The sequence below is a fragment of the Strix uralensis genome, chromosome 16, assembly GCF_047716275.1.
Source record: "Strix uralensis isolate ZFMK-TIS-50842 chromosome 16, bStrUra1, whole genome shotgun sequence".
Classification (NCBI taxonomy): domain Eukaryota; kingdom Metazoa; phylum Chordata; class Aves; order Strigiformes; family Strigidae; genus Strix; species Strix uralensis.
Window position 1 is genome coordinate 12264161 of NC_133987.1, and position 23377 is coordinate 12287537.

At 41.4% G+C, this 23377-nt stretch overlaps 2 protein-coding genes across 4 annotated transcripts; one reads left to right on the top strand and one right to left on the bottom strand.

Moving 5' to 3' along the window:
- The first annotated feature begins 1541 nt into the window (after positions 1 to 1541).
- Positions 1542 to 5243, top strand: THUMPD1 (THUMP domain 1 NAT10 acetyltransferase adaptor). 2 transcript variants are annotated; one of them, XM_074885792.1, is made up of 5 exons: positions 1542 to 1778; positions 2151 to 2331; positions 2700 to 2948; positions 3499 to 3848; positions 3982 to 5243. In XM_074885792.1, the coding sequence occupies exons 1-4, from the start codon at positions 1566 to 1568 to the stop codon at positions 3825 to 3827; spliced, it is 972 nt and encodes a 323-aa protein (XP_074741893.1). In that variant the 5' UTR covers positions 1542 to 1565; the 3' UTR covers positions 3828 to 3848; positions 3982 to 5243. The 2 variants fall into 2 exon arrangements, with proteins under 2 accessions (XP_074741893.1, XP_074741892.1); XM_074885791.1 differs by having other exon boundaries at positions 3499 to 5243.
- Positions 5244 to 5728: 485 nt separating this feature from the next.
- Positions 5729 to 16738, bottom strand: LOC141950655 (acyl-coenzyme A synthetase ACSM4, mitochondrial-like). Of its 2 annotated transcripts, XM_074885788.1 has the most exons (14): positions 16542 to 16738; positions 14876 to 15150; positions 14214 to 14424; positions 13480 to 13687; positions 11484 to 11627; positions 10887 to 11043; positions 9291 to 9370; positions 8692 to 8815; positions 8220 to 8300; positions 7919 to 8020; positions 7432 to 7559; positions 7243 to 7342; positions 6517 to 6636; positions 5729 to 6200 (listed from the first exon to the last, which is right to left on the bottom strand). In XM_074885788.1, the coding sequence occupies exons 2-14, from the start codon at positions 15074 to 15076 to the stop codon at positions 6114 to 6116; spliced, it is 1743 nt and encodes a 580-aa protein (XP_074741889.1). In that variant the 5' UTR covers positions 15077 to 15150; positions 16542 to 16738; the 3' UTR covers positions 5729 to 6113. The 2 variants fall into 2 exon arrangements, with proteins under 2 accessions (XP_074741889.1, XP_074741891.1); XM_074885790.1 differs by lacking the exon at positions 8220 to 8300.
- Positions 16739 to 23377: the final 6639 nt, after the last annotated feature.

Here is a 23377-nt window from a genome sequence, read left to right on the forward strand (position 1 = left end):
TACAGTCAGTCTGCAGTAGTGACATTTTAAACAGCAGTGACATTTTAAACAGTTCTTTGAAATGTGACAAAATCCTCCCAGAGGAAAGGCAGAGGAAGAGCCTTAAAGGGATTCCCTGCCCAGAAGATCACATCACCCCAGAGGAGGCACGAACGTTAAGAGAAAATGACGGCAATGGCTTGTGATAAGAGCCAGCGAATGTGCCAGGAATACATAGGCAAGAAGATTTCCAGTTCAGGAAGAAAACTGTAACTTCCACAGTGACCTAACCTGTAACCTATTCCTTCGGTAGGGCATACAACTAATTTCCAGAGCACCCATGGGTATTTCCAAGTTCCCCAGCACTTTTCACCACAGAAGTATCCTAGTTACAATCTGAGTGGTTAATTGCATTTCCTCTGCACCACTCACAGCTGCCTGTAGAAATTCTTCCTCGTGTTTCAAACATGTCCTGACATGCTCAGCTCCAGAGACTATCACTATAATTCAACAGAACTTTGAGTCTTTCACACAACACCAGCCCTGCAAAGATTTAGTGATTTTATGTGTAGCAATAATCCCACCCATGTCTAACAACTGCTGCAGAATTATGTGATCTTCAAAGGCTTTGCATGAACAAAGCTTCAGACAAGATGTAAACGCTATCTTGCTGTTGTGGTTGTAACTGGTAAATACTGCCACCAATTCATGAAGTTTCCCTTTTTCCTAGTTTAGCCCAACTGGATTCTCCGGATGCAAATAATATGATAGTCCTGCTCTTAGTGAGGCCTCCTTAGCTGTCTCCCCTCTACCTGTTTTCACAGAATGTTGAGGAACTTAATTTTTCCCCCTTTAATTGCCCAAGAAGCTCAAGAGTTACCGCAGTGAGAGGAGGCTCTTATGGACAGGAATGCATAGAGACACATTCCTTTAGAAACTACGCTACAGGCCATGTATTTTCTGTCAAAACACATTCTCTATTACCTCAGGCCTAAATTGACCTGTATAAAGAGTTTCTGTTTCCGCTGGTCCCTCTACACCATGACACCTCCAGGAGTTAGATGGGAAGCTGGAGAAGCGGTCCGAGCCCGGCTCTCCCTCCGCATGGCTGTAAGGGTCGGCTGGTGTTTGACGCACAGTGCAGAGCAGGACAGGGGTCTGCTTGCTTTCCTGCGCTTCAGTGAGCCTCCATCCTCTTCTCTCCCCAGCCCACGGTTTCTCTTAATTCTGGAATCATTAACACAAACCCGGACTTCAATCTTGGAACTGAAGTTCGGGGGAAGAGAAAGCGTCAAGGGCTACGAGTGACTGAGTTTGGCCCCAGCTGAGCGCGCCGAGTGCAGAGTACTGTGCCTGGGGTAATGCTCAACCTCTCCCTGGCACGCCTAAAGCCTGAGGTGAACTGTAGTTTTCCCGCGCCCGCCGCCTCCCTCAGCGCTCCCCGGCAGGGCTGTGGCGGGACGGCCGCCGGGCCGCGAGGCGGCGCTGTCCCGCGGCGGGCGGGCGCTAGGGCCGGGCGCAGCGGGCGGCGCGCGGCGCTGACGCCATCGCGGTGCGCGGCGGCGGCGGGTGGCGGTCGGTGGCCGATGGCCGCGGCGGAGCCGGCGGCGCGGAAGCGGCGGCCCAAGGGGCACTTCGCGGCGGCGGGGCGGGCCAAGCGGCCCCGCGGCGGCGGGCGGCAGCTGGAGGCCGGCATGCGCGGCATCCTCATCACCTGCAACATGAACGAGCGCAAGTGCGTGGGGGAGGCCTACAGCCTCCTCGGCGAGTACGGGGACCTGCTCTACGGGCCCGAGCAGGTGCGTGCGGGCGGGCCCGGCCGGTCGCTCGGTGCTGGGCGGGAGGCGGCCCCGAGGCCCGGGAGCGCGGCCCTGCGCGGCATCGGCCGCCCCCCTCAGGTCCTGCCTCCCGTGCCCCGCTGGCTGGCAGCGCTAACGCCGGCGGGGAGTGCAGCGCCGTGAGGCCTCCGCTCCCTTTCTCTATGTAAAAAAAACCTGTTTGTGTTCGCCACGCACACGAAAATGCCGGTTTCTATAAGCAAATCCCAGCACAGGCCCTCGGGTTGGCTGGAGAAAAGGCCCTTGCCCCATCCCTTCCAGGCCCCTTGCTGGCGGTTTTTAAGTTGTGCGCACTGTTGCTCGCTACTCACCAGAGACCTGCCTTGTGTGAAGTTTTCAGATCATGAGGAGCGGCTCTCTGGAAGTGAGAGGGAGGAGGATGAGGATGATGTTGAGGCTGCGCTGAAGAAGGAGGTTGGCCAGATCCGTGCCTCGACGGAGCAGAAGCTGCGGCGGTTCCAGTCAGTGGAGAGTGGTGCCAACAACGTCGTCTTCATCAGAACCCGGGGCATAGGTGGGACACCCAGTGATCCTGCATGTAATGCTGTGGGGAAAAACTGCTCTGAACAGTGCTAGTAACAAGCCACAGAGTGTGACTTCCAAGAAATTTGAGTGTTACAAACAAATACAGGGTTTCCCATTCCCTTTGGCATTGTCACTGAATTTTGCCATGAGCAGAGGCATTAAAGGTAGAAGAACCTGGTCTGACAAAATAATCTGATTATCCAGTTTTGGTATAGTAAAACAACTCTTTACAGAAAAGGATTTGAGGCTGACAGCAGTGCAGCCAAGCATGCATTTCCCCAGCTTGTTATTTAGAGGGGGAAAGATGGGAGAAAATGCTTTCAATTTGTTTCTCAAACCTAGCTGTTTTTCTTGTAGAACCTGAGAACCTGGTGCACCATATATTAAAGGATATGCATGCCACTAAAAAGAAGAAAACGAGAGTAATTCTGCGCATGCTACCCATTTCTGGAACTTGCAAGGCTTTTATGGAAGATATGAAAAAATACACAGAAACATTTTTTGAGCCTTGGTTTAAAGCCCCTAATAAGGGCACTTTTCAGATCGTTTACAAAGCTCGTAATAACAGTCATATGAGTAGGGAAGAAGTAATTAAGGAACTGGCAGGTACGTATGGATTTCACACAAAACTAAGAAGTAGTGTATAAGCAGCCCACAACTGCTATAACATAGGTCAGATTATCAAAAGTGGTCTTACATATTTGTTGCTTAAAAATCTGAACATTGACTTACAAAATCTTCTCTAAGACTTAGAAAAGCTTGACATCAATATTGTTGGTGTTGATGTCTTAAGAGACAAGCAGAAGAGAGTACAGTGTTGAATATAATTTGGAGTGTCAGTTATATGTGCTTTGAAATGGCTGCTATCAGGCTTTCTCTCTGGATGCTATATTTAAATAATGTGTTACTATTTCCATTGAATACATGACTCATAAAATAATTTCAGTGGGATAGTTTTTCAGTTACTTCAGTCCTACTGGTGGTATATTCTAAGACTCCTGCTCCATGTTGCTATTTTAAGCACCTGCAAAAATGAGTAATTGGTTACAACTAAGGGGGATGTTGCCTTCTCTCTCAACTTTTATCCTTTCAATAGGGCATGCTTATGCTCTGAAACAGTTTTGCAGCATCTTTTAAACTACATTTTGTTTTACAGGAATTGTGGGCAGCCTTAATCCAGAAAACAAAGTCGACCTTAATAACCCACAATATACAATTGTGGTAGAAATAATAAAAAACGTCTGTTGCTTGAGTGTGGTGAGAGACTATGTTCTGTTCAGAAAATACAATCTACAGGAGGTGGTGAAGAGCAACAAAGAAGAAACACAACAAAACGCATCAAATCTGACAGAAGAACAGAACTCGAAGGTAGTAAAACCAGAAACCGAGGAGGAGGAGAAGAGCTCAAGAGAAGTAAAACAAGAGAACAAGAATCAAGGTGAAATAGAAGCTGAGCCCAAGGGGAATGATGCAATGACAGTGTAGAAAATGTGGTAGAAGGGAAAGGTAAACACAGTCAAAACCTATTAAAAAAAGTTGCCCTAGAGTTCTGAAAGGGCGTTTTAAAGAGGAGAGTGGGTTTTGTTTTGAAATCTTGTTTTTAAGATCCACATGTGAAGAATTTTAATGCTCGTTGCAGGTGGAGCTGACATCACAGCAGATATAAGAGTGCCCAAGGGTGCATCATCTTTCTGGTGAAGCTTGCTGTCATTCTTCACTGGCTTTGTTCTGCATTGCCTTTACCTAGCACAAAAAGCATGAGTGTGTGCATGCGTACGTAAATGTGGCCATCCTGAGATATATTGACTCTTCTCTGTTTTATCTGATGGCTACAGAAACCAAAAGGCAGTGCAGAATCAGCTCTATCGGGAAGTACTGACAGAAGTGAGAGATCTGAAAAAGACAGTTGAGTGCAGAGGGCTTTTAAGGAAGTGATCTGACAACTTGTGTGACTGCAGAACTTGGATGCATTTTTCTGTGTGAACAATGAGCCAAATCTGATCATTTCCTGTATGATGGAGGGTTATATATATATATACACACACACACATTGCTCTACAAGGATATGCTAAGTCTTGAAAGTGAATGGAAAGAACTGCTATGGTCAAAACACTTGAATACTGTGAAATGACTTAGAGTAATAGATCTGACTGTTCTAGAACAGTAGAAGTACAGCACAGGCATTGCAGGTGGTTTTAGCAAAAACTACATGTGTGTTTACATTAGCTATGTATAAACCAGTTATTGGTTTATAGGAAATGCTACAGTCACTGAACAGAATCCTTTCGAGTAATTTACTGCAAATAGCCTTTTGCTGCTCCTTCCAAAGACTTTATCCTTGGGGGGTTTTATAAAGTCTTTTTTTTGTTGGTTTTTTTTTTTTTTCTTGGGTCTCAAAATTTGAATTTAAATACTGCTTAGAAACTTCTTATGAAAGAAGCTCTCCATTATACTATACTGAATAAGGGGAATTAAGTTTCAGCTTTACAGTATTCATTTTGTTTCAGATTGAAAGTAATGTTAGTGAGTCTTTCTGTTGTCTGTTAAAGCAGCTCTTTTGATATTCCAGTGACTTTTAAAAACCAACCAAAACCAGTGCAGCTATAACCTGCTTTCTAATAGGGTTGTGAGTATGCTTCCTGTACAACTGTCTAGCTTTAGTATTTCATTTCTAGCATAAAAGCCTGTGGGTTGCTAATAGGAAAAGACTCATCTTGAAGAATACCACTTGTTACTTGTCTTGGTTTAATGAAAAGGATGTGTTCAAGTCTCTCGATAGTGTTTAAATTATATTTTCCTCTTCTCTCAAAATTGTTTTAGAAGTTTGAAAATTAAGATGACTTTTCCCTAGTCCTGTCTCCCTTACCACCCATTTATTAAAACCCTGCTTTCTTACCTCCATTGGCATTTTCTTTAAATGTTAAAGTTTTTTGTGTGTGAAGTAAAACCAGCGATGTGTAGGTCACACATAGGAAAGAACCTTTTGAGACCAGACATGAAGGCCAACTGTGAATGTTTATTGATGGCTGATGCTGGTGATCACAGTTCAAGGCTTATCTTACTAAGGACAAAGACAGACTCATGGATAGTTTGTGGGGTTTTGCATTTTTTTCCCTTCTCTTTCTCACTCATCTGTATGCCTACAGGAACTACAGTTCTTCAGAAGAAACTGCTGAATAGCTACCATCCATTTGTTAAGCCCATGTCTGACATTTAAATGCTGCCTATGCTGTGGTCTTAAAGATGTCTGCATTCTTTTACTTCTGATTTTTCATAATTTGCACTTACTGAACATTCATTGTTAATACATTAATTCCTAAACTTTGAGGCTTTCAAGATTCATACAAGCAGGGTGCTTAATTTGGATGCATGCAAGATCTATGGCCATTTCTGGGAACTTCGTTACATATTATCGTGATTTCCTCATTAATAAGCTTCTTGTGAGTTAAAATATCTGGTCTCAAAGAATGAACAAACTGCTCCTTCACCTGGTAATCACTTGCTTCTACTTGTACTGTAATTCTGAAAAGCATTAGGTGGTTGGAAGATGTGTTTGCATATGCCTTGCTAAGCAGGCTTGATTTTTGTGTTAAGCAAGAACACAAGCATTTAAAAACCATACAGTTGGAGTTTTTAAACCTTGTCATTATTACAAAAATCACTGCCTAATGGGTGAAATACAATGCTATGTTGGTGCTTAGAATTGTAATAGAAAAGCTCCATGATGAATGAAATTGATAGGGATAGGCTTTTTTAGATTGCTTATGAAAACTAATTCTGTCCCCACTCCTTGTTCCTCAGTTCATTCCGTCTGATTTTCCCAGTGACTGTCTTTGGCAGCTGCTGGACAAATTCAATCTGATTCAAAAAAGAAAAAAGTAAAGTGAGGAGATTTCATTTATACATTTTTTTTTCAGAACAGCATAGGTCTCCATCCCATGTAATTTAAATAAGAATTTGTGACTGGGGAGATAACTAATTTGGTTTTAGATTGTGTTGTATCTATTTTCCAAAATCTTTAAAATCATACTTATCGTTTTTCTTGCATAGCACATATTTGGGATTTTTTTGTTTGTTACTGCATTTGAACAGCCTAATCTTTGTTTCTAGCCCTCCATGGTTAAAATAGGTGTTTAGGATTTTATTTTTTTTTAATACACTTGTGTTTACTTGCCTTTCTGGGGTACTTGTATGGAGCAGTGACTTTCTTGACATGAACTTGCAATTCACAGGCCAGTTTCTTTGGATCTTGTGACTTAAAGGAAGGAGACAAGACCACAAAAGCTTTTACCACCTACAAAGGGAAAATAAAAAATAAATATAACATTAAGTAAACTAGAGCAACCTAACAAATGGGGCAATTAATTGAGAATAAGTGAGTATTGCCTGCAACACAGACTTGCTGTATCACACCTGCGCACTGGAGCAAAATTTGCTTTTGTGTAAGCAGTTTTACAATTAGGATGAAAGACTGTTTCTATCTTACATTAGTAAAGGTCCTAAGTAATACATGATAGAAGTTTAAAACTCTGCTTCCAAATTTGTAAGAGTTCTGTAAAGGACTGTTTTAAAGTTCTTAGATGCTAGGGCCTTTTCTGTAAACGTGTGTTGTTAAAGTAAAGAATATTTTCCAGGCAGTGGGTCAAAGTGTACATCACTTCTTACCAGAGTCATTTTTATATTGAGCATCATGGTTTTTAGGAATCTTAAGGATTACACTTTCTTTTTTTTTAAAAAAAAAAAAAGCAATATGTGATACACAAAATACTTCTCCCTTTGCTTTGGGTAAAGGGATGGAAAAGTTTTTATAGCTATATTAAAAATCTTATAAATTCAGTGGAAGTTGAGGTAGGCTCCATCACATGAGGCACTGTATGAATAGGAGATGACTGCTAATTACCTCCCCTCTGAGGGGATCTGGGCTGCTGACAACAGCTGACTCAATGACAGCTGGGTGCTGTATCAGGGCACTCTCTATTTCAAATGGTCCGATACGATACCTGGGAGAAAGAAATTAAATGCTTAGTAGGTAAAAGGTATATGGTTATTTTTTAGACATTTCCTAGCATTTTAACTGAAATCTACAAACCCAGAGGAGATGATGACATCATCAGATCTCCCCATAAACCATATGTATCCATCTGCATCCATGCTCCCTCTGTCTCCAGTGATATAGAAGTTCCCACGGACTGTGGAAGCAGTTCTCTCTGGATCATCCTGTTGAACAAACAATTAAATATTCTAGATATTGAGAAGCCTTAAGCTTAGAGATTACTTTTGCCTTTTTGGACACTACCCATAGTATCTTTCAGTGCTTATTTTCTGTCTAAAGAATGTAAGAGCTTGTGCTTGCTTCTTCTGGAGGGGAAAACTTATCATAAGGGCAGATATAGAACTGAAGATCACACAATAGGTTTGCAGAAGAATGGTGGAGAGAATGGAAATTTTGTAAGTCAGAACACCGTCAAGTCAAGAGCCACAGCTCTTTGGTGTTGTACCTGCTCCTGTCGGTATAAATACATACCAACCATACTGCAGACCTCAACTGGCTCTCCGAAAACTCACTTTTGGCTTACCACGTATCGAGTGAAAAAAGCAAATGGCCGCTTGGCATCCATTTTGATAGCAATGTCTCCTTCTTTCCCAGGAGGCAGAACATTGCCATTTTCATCTATAATCTGCAATAGAAAAGGCAAAGGGGTGATTATAACTTCCCATTTTAAGAAAGCTACATTCTAAAACTAACCAGCAGCCAACAGCTCAAAAAAGCCTACCCTGAATACCACTGTATGGTACCGAAAATTGTACGGTATGTTGTACTCTTGTGGTTTACTTCCTGTGAAATCAACAGCAAATGGAAAAGGGGACCAACCATACCTGAACATTGTAGGGAGGAGCTGCCTTTCCCAAGGAACCTGGCTTAACTTTCATTCCTTTCATATTTGCACATACCATTCCCTGTTGGAAAAGACAACCAACCAGCCCACGTATTTTTCACTGTCATTCCTGAGGCTATTCCTGTTCTTGTAGTATGTCCACTGTTGAGCTAACGTAAGATCTAAATCTTCCATCTGTACAAGCAAAAACATTTGTAAACTTCACTGAGTCTTAGCCAAAATGTTCAAGATATTTTACAGCTTAAGTAGTCTTAGAAGCAGTAGCATAACCAAGCTGTAATTCTAAGCAAACCAATAAACCCTCTTGTAGGCAATTGCCACATATTCTAATGTCACCTTTCTTTTTAGTCAAATATATATGGCCAAGTTCCATATTTACCAAAAGGAATGAGATATCTAAGTCCCCTAAGTGATAGCTGAGTTGTAATCCTTTACAAAAAAGCTGAACATACAGTTTCGGTTTGGCCATAGCCTTCATAGATAGTCAGTCCTGTTTGGCTTTTCCATTGTGCCATCACTTCTGGGTTGAGTGGTTCCCCTCCGCTCAAACAGTGCTTCAGTTTCTTGAATGCGTACCTTCATAGACAGAGGACATTGCTAATTATCAGAGGACAGAAAGGGACAAATTCTGCTCTCCCTGACATCTGTATGTCCAACCCCATGACTTCAGGATGCACTGGACCCTCTTAGGGTTAGGGTTGAGAGAAAGCCTAGAGCTCCAGTTGGAGTGGGGCTGGAAAGGGGCTGCCAAAGCAGTGAGTGGCGAAGATGCACAGAACTGATGAGAGTGCAGCCATGTGTGTGCCTTCAAGGGCCAAATAGCAGCCTCTGTATTTACTGTGTAGCGCCTCAGGGCAAAATTTGCTCTAGGTTGGAAGTGCTTAAGGAGTGGATTTCGCCACCTCTCTGCAGTGCTAAGGAAAAGGCCCTTCGTCCAACACAGAATTCCCACCACTCTTGGAGTTTAAGTGGCTATGAGGGCCTGCAGAAATCACTGTTAAAGAGACAGGCAATAGCTTGAACTGGTCACTTGTTAACAGATGCGTGGTACCTGGTGAGGTCATGCTGTACCAGCGTGCGGTAGGCAGTTGGGGTGCTGCACAGAGTGGTCACTGGATATCTGCACAAGGTCTGACAAAAATAAAAGAAGGTTAAACAATATTGTTTTGGGAAAAAACTTGCTGCTAACTATTCCCTTCTATTCCATACTAGGGCACAAATTACAAGACGTAATTATAACCTAACTTACATGGAAAGCAAAGTAATCGCTGTCAGTGTTCAGGAAAGATGTTACAGTGCCCCAAACATCAGCTGAAGAGGTGATGCATCAATTGTAGTAAATCACTGGTGTACCTAATTTATCCTGATGCTTACTTGAAGCACAAGGACCATCCCTTGGTATGAAACCCTGGCCCTGGAGGCGCAATGTAAGTTTTGTGGGGGACATCAGTAAAGCCCCCATCTTGCCCTAGGACAAAGTCAGGCAGCTCAGAATGGAGGCACCTAAAATTACAGGTTTCTTTTGAACATTTTGTTTGAGTCAGTCTTTTAGCTAGCCCCGCGCTTTCTGAAACAGACTGTTGCAAATCTTTAGACATGCTGCAACTCCCTCAGCTGACCTGACAAAGGGCCTGACATGCAAAGCCAAGTCTCCATGAGCTCTGGCTGAGTTGCGAGTAATGCTGTATTAAAAGGTTATTTTGGACTGGCAAATTTACATTTCCTCCTTTACATGGGACAGAACACAGGACATGAGTGTATTGCTAGAAAACTAAAGATCTTGGCTGAGCCTCTGTTTTCTGATACATGTTTATTTCTCACCCATAACACCAGCAGATGATTCACACTCAGGTAGAGCTAAGCCTTATTTTTATTTTTTTTTAACATCACTTCTGTCTGCAATGAAAATTTGCTCAGAGAGGGAGACAGGTAGCACTAAACAAAATCAAGGGGAAGACCTCATTCACCAGCCTTCACTTCAGCCACATGGGTAAAGCAGCCTCTAGTATCAAACTTCATTTTGTACAGAGATGTGAAATCCCATGCACATTGCAAGCAGGTGTTTGCAAGGACAAGAAGAAAACCAAACTATCAACTACCATTTCAGAAAGGAAATGAAATGAGATAAAAATCCTCAAATAACCCCCACATGTTAGGCATGTATACTTTTCCACATAGGTGCTTTGAGCCATTTGGGAACAGCACTCGTCTCTTTGTGTTAGATTAAAACTGAGATTGGCTTGAGAAGCTTGGAAATAATTCCTTTTAAGAACAAGCCAATCTCTCAGCTTCAGTGTTTTCCAGTACTGACTTGGCCTTTCTTAAGGGTCACAGCAGCGTGTTTAAAATATTAATTTATATGTAATTCTGCTCATTTATCACTTTAATAGTGAAATACAGTAGGGGAGAGGTTTAAGTAATACCAGTAACTCCTACTGATAAGAAGCAGCTGGTAATATCCTGTGCCCAAAAGAGTCATGCTGCAAAATCCTTCCTGTATTATATTCCTATTCAAAGAACAATCACCTTGTGGTTACACCATCTTAAAACAGCTAATCCCAGAAACGTAAGAGGCTTAGTTTTGTGGCCTCTCTGGAAAACAACATGAAATATGAGTAACTGTTTATTGTGAGCATGGTGTTCTTACATTTAAGAGTGCTCCTGGATCAAACTGTGGCATGGCATGTACAAAAACACACGTGCCCTGGAACCACGGGCCAAAAACACTCCCAATAGCTGCCTTTACCCAAGCAGTGTCTGACATGTTCCACATGATGTCTGAGGGAGTCAAATTCATCCAGTATCTGTGGAAGACAAAGGTGGCCAATATAAGGGAGTCTGCAAGTGGAAATTAAGAATGTGAGGGTTTTTTTGTTGGTGTGGGGGTTTTTTTGGTTTTTTTTTTCCTTAGAAAGGCATGGGGAATTTGATTTGAAACTCAAGAGCTCAAATAAATGCCTTTTGCCTGGCCTTTATACTGATGGCAAAGATAAAGAAAATCAAACAATATCATAACTCATTATTTAGCCTGGATTAACAGGCAAGTAGTTTCTAAAATAGAGCTATATACCATATCAAACATGATCCTTGCTTCTTGGGTACAATTCAGCTGAGGAGACCAAAAGAAATGACACGTACAGTATTGTGGGAGCCTTATCATCTATCATAATTTATCATATACAAAAACTCTTCTGTTTGCTTCACATTTCAGAGCTGTAAAGGCATAATTAGCTGAATACTTTACCTTCCACAGAGAAAAACACCCAGACCAAAGCTTCCATAGGAATGTTCAACCATTTTGGGATATCCTGTGGTGCCACTGGTAAAGTAGATTGCCATCGGATCCTGGCTTTTTGTCTTTACGCAGTTATGGACAGCAGGGGCAGCCCTTAAAAAAAATGAAAGGTTATATGAAACAGTGGCTGGTGATACTCACCGCACTTAGCTTGGATCCCTTGTGTCAAATAGATGCAGGACTGTTTGTATAGCGAGATGTGAGGGATAAGAAACTACTGAGATCCCTTCACTCTTGCACTGCTACTTCTGTATTAAAGTGTTGCTGATCTTGCTCTTTAACTATTATCCATGTCCACCTTTTCCAGAGTAAAAATGCCACCTGGCTCTCTTATTTGCCCCCCTTATTAACAACCAACAAAAGGCCCAACATCTTGTGTGTGACCAAAGTGCCCTCCAGAAAGCATATCATCCAGCTTTAATGTGATTAGCTGAGGGAGGACCTGCCATTTCTTTTGGTAGGTGGTCCCACTAGTTAATTATCCTTGCCATGTTTGGGAAGTATGGAGAGGCTCAAACTGTTGGTCATCTGGCACATGACAAGGAAATATTCCCATCTCTTACTAGGATGAGAAAGCAAAACCACTTCTTTTTCTCTGTCAGGACTATGTTCAAGAAGGTTTTGCTTGGCATGCAAACATTGCCCATGCCTGCAAGGCTGAGCGTGGGAAGTGTGTCTCCCCAGGCCAGCCATCTCCCTGTGCTCGCTGGCAAGCAGACAGGCTGCCAGGACATGGGGAGCTGGGGAGTCTGGGCAGTTAGCCCACTAGCTAGGCAGGCTGCCAGTGATCTGAGGAGACAGTGAGCCAGGCAGGGCAGCAGCCTGGCACTCTGGGACGACTGGGAGCCTGACAGCTGAGCAACCCTGGAGCCAGACAACCAGCACTTTGCAAGGCAGCCATCCAGGGAAACCAGACAGCCTACCTGCCTGCCTGCCAGTGACAGCCTCTGCAGGACTGATGCAGTTCCAGACAATATTTAGGTTTTATCAAATCAATTTTACCCTCTGCCATGGAACTCAGCCATAGAATATTAGCCCAGCATGAAAGACTATTCATCAAATTGACTTGACAATGTTTTAGTAGCTCTGGGAGGTTTGAGAATGCAGTGTTAATGCTTCTTCTGTCTTCTAGTTTAGTAACACTGAAGTGGGCAATTGTTTGAAGAAGGAGTTGGAAATACAGTGAGACTGTACAGTGAGCTGCACAAGTAGTGCTAGTTCAGACACCTGTGGTTGTGAGAACACATGGTACATCTTCTAAAACTCTTGAAGTGACTGAAGAGCTTGGATCCCACCTTGAAAAAATGGTTTTAGCTACATAGATGCTTTTAACAAAGTATCAGCTGGTAAAATCACACCCAGGGCCTTACCCAGATTGCAGCAGGGTATTTGCTTTTCTTCCTCACTCTGCCTCTCCACCCCTTCTACAGTCCCATGCACTGCACTGAAGAGCTGCCTTTTGGGTGCCATTTTAGTAGCTGCTTTTCAGCAGTGGGGCAGGTGGATTCCTAAAAGTATTAAGTTCATTTTGCAGTGCCCTTTTTCAGTCTTTCATAGTGAAAAGCTACTCACATTAGCCTTATTATCATCAATTTTTAGGAATATGGATTGGAATAATTTGTACATAATATTTTTCTTTGAGTTTTGGAGGGTAAATAGGCCACAGCTGTCAATAAAAGAGGCTTTCCTGTCCATTTTCCCATATTATTCCATAGTCATATATAACAAACCTAGGCATCGTAAGACTGCGCTTATTTTTTAATTAGCAATTTGGCTATTCCCAAATATTCCCTTTCTTAATAGAAAAGAGACTAAATTGCTTTCTATCCCACCTCCTCAAAGGTATGTAGTTCATTTGAGACACAAGTGTGCAACTGTGTTTAAACAACATTAGAAATTTTCCACTAGAGATCACTATGATGGAGTTAAGGTAGAAGGCACTTACTTGAGCAAATCACTGAAGTTCAGCCACTCGGCCCTGCTGCTTTCAGATACAATTAGCTTTGTTTTCAGAAACTGGCACTTGGATGCAACCGAGTCCACTGCAGGAGCAAGAACATCAGTTGTAATAATGCCCTTAGCCTTGGAAGCCAGCAATCTATAGCAAATGTCTTCTGCTGTCAGCTGTGTTGTCCCTGGGATGATGATAACACCTGGAAGTGCAATAAAATTGGAAATTTATTAGGTATTTTTCACTTTCAGTCCTGATCGCTTCATAACTTCCCCTGATTTGTTGAATACCAGCACCATTCAATCCAGAAATGAGAAGCTAAACCAAGTCCAACAAACCTGAACTTGAATACAGATATGCAGATGTGAAGTAAAAAACAGCTTCTGTTTCTCTGAGATCCTTTGCTCCAGGCACAGTATAAGTAGAAAGTATAACTTTGGGGCAATAAACACTAGCAGCTTTAACTTAAGTCTGTTGAAGCTAAATCAAATTGATTTAACACAACCAAATTGATTTAACACCATCAACACAAGCCACAGAAAGTAAAAGGAAAATCATGAAGGTAATTCCATCAGTCATAAGAGACTACCCCTGTCAGGCCCTTTGATTGTGAAATGTTCAAGCTGTGAAGTCAAATAAGAAATGTAATTGTTATATGAACTGTTAACCAACTTTTGGCATAGAAGGCCACAAACAATGTACAGATCATTAGGAATGATACAATTCACCTGTTCGCATACAAGCCACATACAGCAGCCACCACTCTGGGAGTCGGGGTAGAATCACTAAAACTCGGTCTCCTCTTTGCAGACTGCATGGCCCAGAGAGCGCGTTGGCCACTTTTTGGGACAGGAAACCCAGCTCTTCAAAGCTCCATTTAATTTCATCTCCTTTTCCATTTATCCACCACAGAGCTGGATTTGACGGTTCCTTTCGTTCCTACACACAATGCAAGGGTAAACAGCACACTGGTTACTTCTAAGGTTCCTGTAGTTCCTTGCACAGTTTTTGGGATGCTCCAGGCAGTGGAATCTGATAGTGTTACATATTCTAGGGCAGGGATATTAAGCATGTTTTGTTTAAAAGAGCCCTTTTCCAACGCACTTATAAATTGATGCATATATCTACCCAATTTGTAATGCTCACAAATTACTTAGAGGCTTTGATGAACCCAGCACACGCTGCTGAATCAGAGTCACAGAGACAAACCACAGTGTCCCTTCCGATGCTAAAGCAAATTGCCTTTCATTTCTCTGCAATGTAAGATTATGTTAGAAATAGGGGAGGAAATACTGGTCCCACTGAAGCCAGTGATGGTTTTAGACTTGACTTTGGGGATAGGGACACAGTTTCACTAAAAGTACTGAATCTACAAGGTGAGAAATGCTACCTTTTCTATTTGAGACCACTTGTCCAGCACATCACTTGCAAAATTAAAGTACTCAGGTAGTTCCTGTTCACACCGACTGATAGCTTCGTAATCTGAGAAATTCAAAGGTGCAAAAGTGTTGTGATACTGGTGGAATAATCTGCAGAGTGTCTGGATGCTCCATGGGGACCGCAACACTTTAAATTCAAGTAAAATCTTCATGGCACAAAAGCAGATATATGGGGGCTTTTGGAGATGACAACCATCAAAACTATTTTTTCATTATTATTTCCCTCCTACAAGAGACAGAAAAATCAATAATAGTAGCATGATGTGCATATTCCCAGATGAGCTGTTGTCTTCAAATGGAACAGATGTATACAGAGCAGCAAGCCCACCTCTTTATGACATTTTATCCCACCTCTCCTTATGGGTAAGCTAGAGCTCTGGTAATCCTTTTAAGTCTCCTGCTTTTTCATCTGTCCACAGGTTTCTCAGAGAATTCCCCTTGGAGCTGACAATGCCTATTCTGGCCAACCAAAGTAGGGACTTGAAACCATGAACAACTGGGTGTTTCCAAAAAAAAAAAAAAAAAAAAAAACCCAAAACCAACACCCAAACGCAAAAAGTTCAAGAACTTGTCAGGACTGGTACCCACTATTCCCACATTTTAAGCACCACAGCAGTCTCACCCAGTCCTCCAAGGCTACTGATAACAAACACAGATTTGGTTGCTGGATGGATGCCATCTTCTGCTCCTGGTTTTTGCCTCTGAATCCAGGATATAACCATCTTAACTACTCAAAGACCAGGGTAGTTGCTAGCAAGCAGGGGTGAGGGGTCTGTGCATTCAGCCAATATGGAAGAGAAGTGACAAACATCCTTATTGTTGCTTTTGTTGCTAAAGCAATAAACATTAACCAGAAGTATATTCCACATTGCACTATTTTCTCTGCCTTCCTTATGTCCAAAGAAAAGATTGTGCCCCCTTGTCCCCCCACCATTTGCTTTGTATTAGTTGGATAACAAAGTATCATGAATAAGTCAGAAGTGGTTTTCCACATTCTATTATTAATTTGTTTACCAGACTAATGTCTTTGCCACATCTGCATTTGTCCTTAAATATAGAGTCGCATTTAGTTTCACAAAATACCATTTGTAGTTGTGTATTACCCTGAAAACACTTTGCAGAAGAGTGAAGTGAATTAGAGCTGTATGTATGGCAACATGGTGCCCAGGATACACTCAGCTTCAGAGACTAAATGATATAGACGGAGGCTTTTTCTTTTTTCATAGTCTGCTTATAACATATTGCTTCTTATCTCAATCCTTAACAGGTCAGTAAAAAAAGCCTGATTCCAGAACTCATGGTTAATCAGTAAAATCTTTGTAGAATTGGCTGTCGTTTTACTTTTTCTTAGCCAGCAATTTCACACTCAAACCTAGAAGATGTTCTTGCCAAAAGAAGCTACTACTTCAGTCTGCTTGATACAAACCAGAAAACTATAACTGCTGCACCCTCCTTCAAAAAAGTGACAATCATGTGAAAAAAAAAAGGAGTAAAACACAGCATTATATTTTTTTTTCTTTGCATTAGCAGATAGTATCCCTAACTTTTGAGAAGACTAAGTATTTGAACAACTACTAAATAAAAACTAATTTCTCAGGGTGTTTAGGTTGTGCTTACCTGGAGATGTTATTTGTGATCAGGTGAGACTTCTTTCAACTCCTCATGTACCTTGCCTAGTACTTAATTGGCAAGTATTGCCTCCTCCTGGTTCACTCTAGTTCTCTGAGCAGTTGTAGCACTTCATTAGTATCACACATCATGTTCCATGGTGGGGATTATTTCTCCCCGAGAGCACAGATTTTATTTCTCCAACTACCTTCTGAAAAAAGGCACAATCACTGGAAAAGTTCATAGAAGATGCAAAGAGCACTGAGTATGAATGACTGCATTTCTGGTTCGCTGCCTTTGGCGAATGGATAATCCACCATACATTAATATATAACTCTATTCTATGCCACCAATGACTCTGGAAATGGCAACAGTGGGGCAACTCAGATTCTGGAGTTAAACACAGCATAAGAATTTACTAATAAACATAGTATAAGAAGTAAACTATTCAACTGGGCATCAGTGTCTTTGCACAAGTCATGTACAACCTCTCTCTCCCTGTCTTCTTGTGGACACAGAGTCATCTCCCCCAACATACTGCTGTAGAGTTCAGTGTTAGCATATGACCCTTCCCAGATTGTTAAATGATATTCTGAAAAAGCAGATACTCAAAGCTAAAGTAATTATAGGCTACTTGTCTCTCGTTTTAACACTTTTTAAAAAGGGCATGCAGCAGATTGCCTGAAGTGACCGTGTTTACTGATGTTAAGGCGATCTGAAATGAGAATTACCCCATTGTTCTGATCTGACTGCTAGTTAACTGGTTCTGCTTCTCCTCTTACCATTTTTCAATCAAGAATGGGAGCAAGGATAACTATGTCTTGAGGTGCCTGGAAGCCCACGTCTCAGTCAGAGAAATTAAAATGGACAGAGCAATGACAACCACATGAAATTCCCAGTGAAACCTGGAGAAAAATCACAGTGCAGTGCTCAGTTCTTTGAATTTACACTTCAGGAGCACATACAGTGAGATTCAGAGCAAGAACATTTGGGTCAGGGTTTGAGGAACTTCAAGGCTCTGTAACAGCACAATATCTTCCATCTGCTCTCCCCATGTTGCAAATTACTTCTCCCACTCCTCACTTTACTGTGGCTGTTAGGTGGTTTTCGAGCTGTGTAATACACACACAGAGCGCCATTCTGAAGACACGGTGTTTCTAGTGTATGTACATGAGAGGGCATTAAGCCCATCTTCAACCCAATGTGGAGAGACTGAAATCAATGAGTGAATTGCTCACAAGTCTGCAAGGCAGCCAAACTTGGCCCTTTTCCCAGGGTAGATTCCTAAGAGCACTCAGGGGTTTTACAGCAACAACTCTAGTGACATCCCCCTGGCTGCCTGCACCGTGCAAATACATTTTGAGACACACAACACAGCTGCTGTTTGGAAATATCATTAACCATTATTTAGTGCAATAACGATGGGCGATACACACACAGAAGGGACAGCCTAATTTGTCCACAAAGTCCTAGAACAAACAAATAAAAAGTATGACAACCCCCAAACAGTGAGCGTACTATAGCCGCCTTCCACCAGCACACATAGAAAAAAACAGTTGACCAGTGATTTTCATGGTGGTAGCAATAAATCCAGACAAGTTTCTCACTTTCTCACCAAAATGTAACTACCTGCTCCCAGAAAGTAGAATTCAGAGCAGCTGTTGATGCGAATGTAGTGGAAAAGCACACAAGGCAGATGATGGCATTCCTCTCTGGCATGTCTGTTGCTTACTTCAGGTACAACACTTTGGACAGGAGGCAGCCTAAAGACTTCCTCTGTGGAATGAATCTCCAAAGGACTGATTAATACAAAAACCCAAACCACCTCCTTTCAGTCACTTTTGTAATTTTCTTAAAAAAATTTAATGCTCTCAGCATGCAAATACTCCAGAGAGCGGGGTTTATTTTTCATTTGAGGTCTAAACCTGCTCCTAAAGAAATCAATTTTCAACTATCTCCTGGTTTCAGTACTGCAAGCTTAGATCCATTTAGATTGATGTAATCTACACAGACACAGCATCTTGTGCATTTGTTTTTGACCTCAGGCAATTATGTGCTTTGTAGCTGGAAAGCAAAGCAATATCCATTTCAGAGCTTAAGGGTATGAAAGAGGCAAGATCCACCTGCAGATCCCTCCTGGTACAGCCTCTCCTGGGACTTGTGTTTGTTTGCCAGTTAATAACTCAATTAGTTGTCCTGAAAGGTCATCAACAGCTTTATTACACAGCATGTTTGCCATTTTCCCAGGCTCTTGGTACAACAGCAGATGTGCTCATGGGTACTGCATAGTGGGTTTACAGCAGAACCAGGAAATTTTGTGATAAATAACCCTGGGCTTTTTTTTGGTTCACTGATGTTTTTGTGCTCCCAGTAAATACAACCTTGGTCACAGAGTTCAACTACTACTTATGTCTTCTGAAGCAAGAATAAAGAGCACACAGGCTGTGCTGTAGCAGCACTGTGTGAGGTGCAAGTGCTACAGAGGGGTAACAAGAAATGTGAGATATGACCTAACAGGGATGATCTAAACCTCTGCTGCACCCATACCCACGTAACTGTGCTTGACTGTTATGGAAATATCTCACAGTCTGAACTGACTACTCAGTCCAGGAAATCCTTGATTATATTTAATCCTGAAACTATACGTGACCCAGCACTGAAGTCTGATCAACAACAATTGTTAAAAAACATTCTCACAAGACAATATTTGACAGATAGTTGCATACTTTGTGGCTTTCAGTGATAACAATGCACATACAAAAATAAAGGCAAAAGCTAAAGGCAAGTCTGTTTTCCCTTCTTTTATCATTTTCAAAACAGTTTCTCCCACATACATTTAAAATTATAGGGAATATATTGCTTTAGAAACATCCCAAGGCACCAGAACAAAAATTGGTATCTTTTACTCTTATTAAGAAGGTTGTCCGGTACCTCTTAGGATGGGTAGGGAACCAGATGTCAGAAGGCAGAAAAGGAGTCCAGGACAAGCATGTTCTGATCAGGAGCGCAGCAGCAAAGCCGAGCTCTTCCCCACTCTTTGTTCCTTAGTTTCTTCCTTTGGATTTTCCCAGAGGTCATCTTTGGTAGTTGAACAAACTCCAACTCGTCTAAACAGAAATAACAACAATACTTAGCAGTCTGACACAGCTTCATTCCAAGCTGTGTTCTTTTTCTGTGTTAAGCCTGCAATTTCAAAAGCTATGAGCTCTTTTGAGGATGAAGCGGGCAGGCAGCACATCAGTCCAACAAAATCAAAAAGTTACATTTAAGAGAAACAGAGCTCATCAGTTGGGTGATTCAGTAATTCTTCAAATCAGTAGGGCAGGACAATCACACACCACTGACTTTGAGCACAACTTGGACTTCAAAGGGAGCAACTAAGGGGCTTTATTTGGTTGCTTGAAACCCTGGCCAGTGAGGCAGAGCTAGGACTCCTGCCCACACACTGAACAGAAATGTTTTGATCCACCTGTTTGTTTCTTCATTTTTTTCATGGTCATTTTGTATCATTACAAAACTGCACTAACATGTTGGTGAGTCTGACTGACCCAATGTATAGACTGAGAAGTCTGTGACTGCAGCAGAGAGGAAACCTCCCGAGCGAGACCTTCCTGCTCTAATGAGCAATTTACACCGCTAGAACAGGTTTCAGGGGAAAATCTAGTCAGATCTGTTTAAAACCCAACATAAACCAGTACCAAGACCCAAGAATCTGTTCCAGGATTGTATTTTAAAGATTGCTTTAAAAACAATTACTTCCTAAGGTCATAGTTAGATTACATTAAAACATTAATACTTAAATATAATAAATAGAACACGTGAACAGTCTGATAACTTCACTTCAAAGTAAATTACTTTGCCAAAAAGTACTTACATTTGAAATCTGAATGTGCTAACAAAGAATCAAGATTCTGAAATTGCGACCAGATTACATTTTTCAACATGTTTTTATGATTCTTAAAATTCTAATACTATTTCTGCTATTTCTAGTTATACCACTCCAAAAATGGGATTATGTTTAAAATGTCCAACATGTTTTCCTCCTGTTCTGATTGAACCAGGGAAAGAAAAATTAATCTCCCACAACAAAGCTGTTACTCAGGAAAAGTGAAGGGAAATTTAAAACCCTGCCATCACAGATGTTGGAACCCTGTGCAGAAACTGAAGGAAGCCAAAGACAGACAGTGAAGTCTTTTCTAAAGACCTTTGGTGGCAGCTGGAGCATCACTGCTTAGTCAGATGGGGTTTATCCTGCTACTCCTGATGAACTACTCATGTTCAACTCTGAATGCAGATGCCCTGGGGTTCTTTTCAACCATTCTAGATACTCTGCTAGTGGAATTTGATTCCTGCCTCACCTGGAAAGGCTGTAGTACTGTTTACCTCTGCACAGCCTGTTACCACCAGTAATTAGATGTGAAAACCATACTGAGATTCCCCCAGACCTGTTGTACCCTTTGAGCCTGAATCTGTGGCCAGTGCAAACTGTGATAACTCTGCTGAGGAACTTGACAGGCTATTGATTGTTGCCAGCTGAGTCTTTTGCTAACACTACAGTATTCAAACCCCCTGTTACTGTAACATCCAAGCATTATCTTTCTCTGTTCAGTTAGTAATTCAAAATGTCTAGATATACATTTAGTATTTTATAACTGTATTTAATTTGTAAAATTCTTTTGTTCAAAATAATTAGGATAGATTTATGTTCATAGACACAATTTGATTAGGTGAAGGAACATTTCATTTCCCTGCACATAATCACAGTGAAATCTAATATAGGTTCATCTGTAGTTTCAATGTAAGAAGACAACATCAGATCCTATCAGGGTAGGCCTATGATGTTCAGCTGAACAGTGTTTACTTATGTAGTTAGGATGGGGTCATATTTTCAATGTTACATTTCAAAACCTAATTAAAGAGGTTGCAGGAGGAAAAAAAAAAGCAAAATTCTACTATTCCAAAATAAAACCTGATTGTATTTCTAATCTGATTACTGGTTTTGATCAGAAGAGTTTTAATTTTAGGGTGAATTGCCAGCAACTACATGTATATTCAGAGTTCAGTGATACTTGCTTTTTTTTGGGTATTTTTAAGGTAACTTTTTCTTACATATTGAAGAATTAATTTTCAGGATCATGAGATGTAAATTCAGAAGATAGAACAATAAAAGCTTTTACCACCTAAAGGAGAGAGCTAGAGTAAGGCAACACAGCAATCACTAACTTGATGAATAACATTCAGTAGAAAGACTAAGATGTACAATGCAATTTTCTTTCAAGCCGTTGAAATAGAAGTTTCCAAGCCAGATGCTGGACAACTTTCTGTTTTTTATTGCTTTTTGCATTCCACAAATGGGCCTTAAAACTACTCATAATGAGCATAGTGGCATTCCCAGAAGACAGGAATTCTTCACTGGAGTCTGGGCAGCCACGTCATGTCCTTACAGCGTTCAAGAAGAGAGGTGACTTAGGTAGGCCACACTTGCTTAGTGGCCTTCCTAAAAAGAATAGCTAGGGGGTGTTGCTTCAAGGTATAGGAGAATTCAGAGAAGCCATTGCCAGAGTTTCACAGAATCACAGAATCATCTAGGTTGGAAAAGACCTTGAAGATCATCTAGTCCAACCATTAACCTCTCACTGACCATTCTCAACTCCACCAGATCCCTCAGTGCTGGGTCAACCCAACTCTTCAACCCCTCCAGGGATGGGGACTCCACCACTGCCCTGGGCAGCCCATTCCAACACCTGACAAACTGTTCTGTAAAGAAATACTTCCTAATACCCAGTCTAAAAATTGGCCTAGGCACCCTTAAATTTTCTGAAAACAAAAGGAAGTTATATTCCTTTTTGTCTCCTCAAATGTACTTGAAAACGCTGGTCTACATCTTTACAATGTTAATACAAGCCAAGATTTCCCTCACAGACATAGCTATTTCTCAATACACACATACATTAGGTGTTTTGGGTAGCTCCTAATATTAGTGTCCTTACCTCTCCTCTGATGGGGTCTGGGCTGCTGACAGCAGCTGTTTCAGCTCTTCCAGGATCAGGGCACTCCCTCTCAACTTCAACCAGCCCAATGTGATATCTAGAAAGAAAATAAGAATTTGGTATTAAGAAGTAAGTATGGTATTAAGAAATAAGAATTTGGTATTCTGAAATCTTTGGTTCAGTGGTAAATGAAACCAGTGCTTCTGAGATCCTTTCAGAACTGTGTGAAAACCCCAGGTTTTCATAAGTTAAGCATACATGTTTGGAATGAAACACTTCAAACATCACCAGTGAACTGAAAATATTCCCCCAAAAGGGTTTGATTCCTTACCACATATCTAACATAAAGTTAGAAAGACCTTGTTTTATTTGGATGGCAAGGTTGCCTTCTTTCTCCTAGAGGCAGAATGTTACTATTTTCAACTATTACCTAAAATGAAAGAAAGCTCACTGATGAGCATTAAGTGATACACTGCTAAACAGAGAACAGCCCTGCCACGACCTTATCTTATTTCAGACTGAAATAACCAGAATGCTTTACACCTGAACATCATAAGGTGGAACTGCTTTTCCTAATGCACCAGGCTTAATTTGCACCCCCTCAGGAGTTGCACGTACAATACCTTGTAAAAGAAAACTGAGCTTATGTGGTTTGTTATTCTATAGAAATGGATAATTTTGCAGCTAACTCAATTATCTACAATTCTATAAAAAATAAAAGATGTTAATTTAAAAACATGTTTTCTCACTGTGATTTTAAAGTTCACTACTTGTTTATCTAATGGTGTAAATCAGCACAGCTGAGAGAAATCCATACAGCAGCATTGACCTACATCAGTGAAAGACCCTACTCAG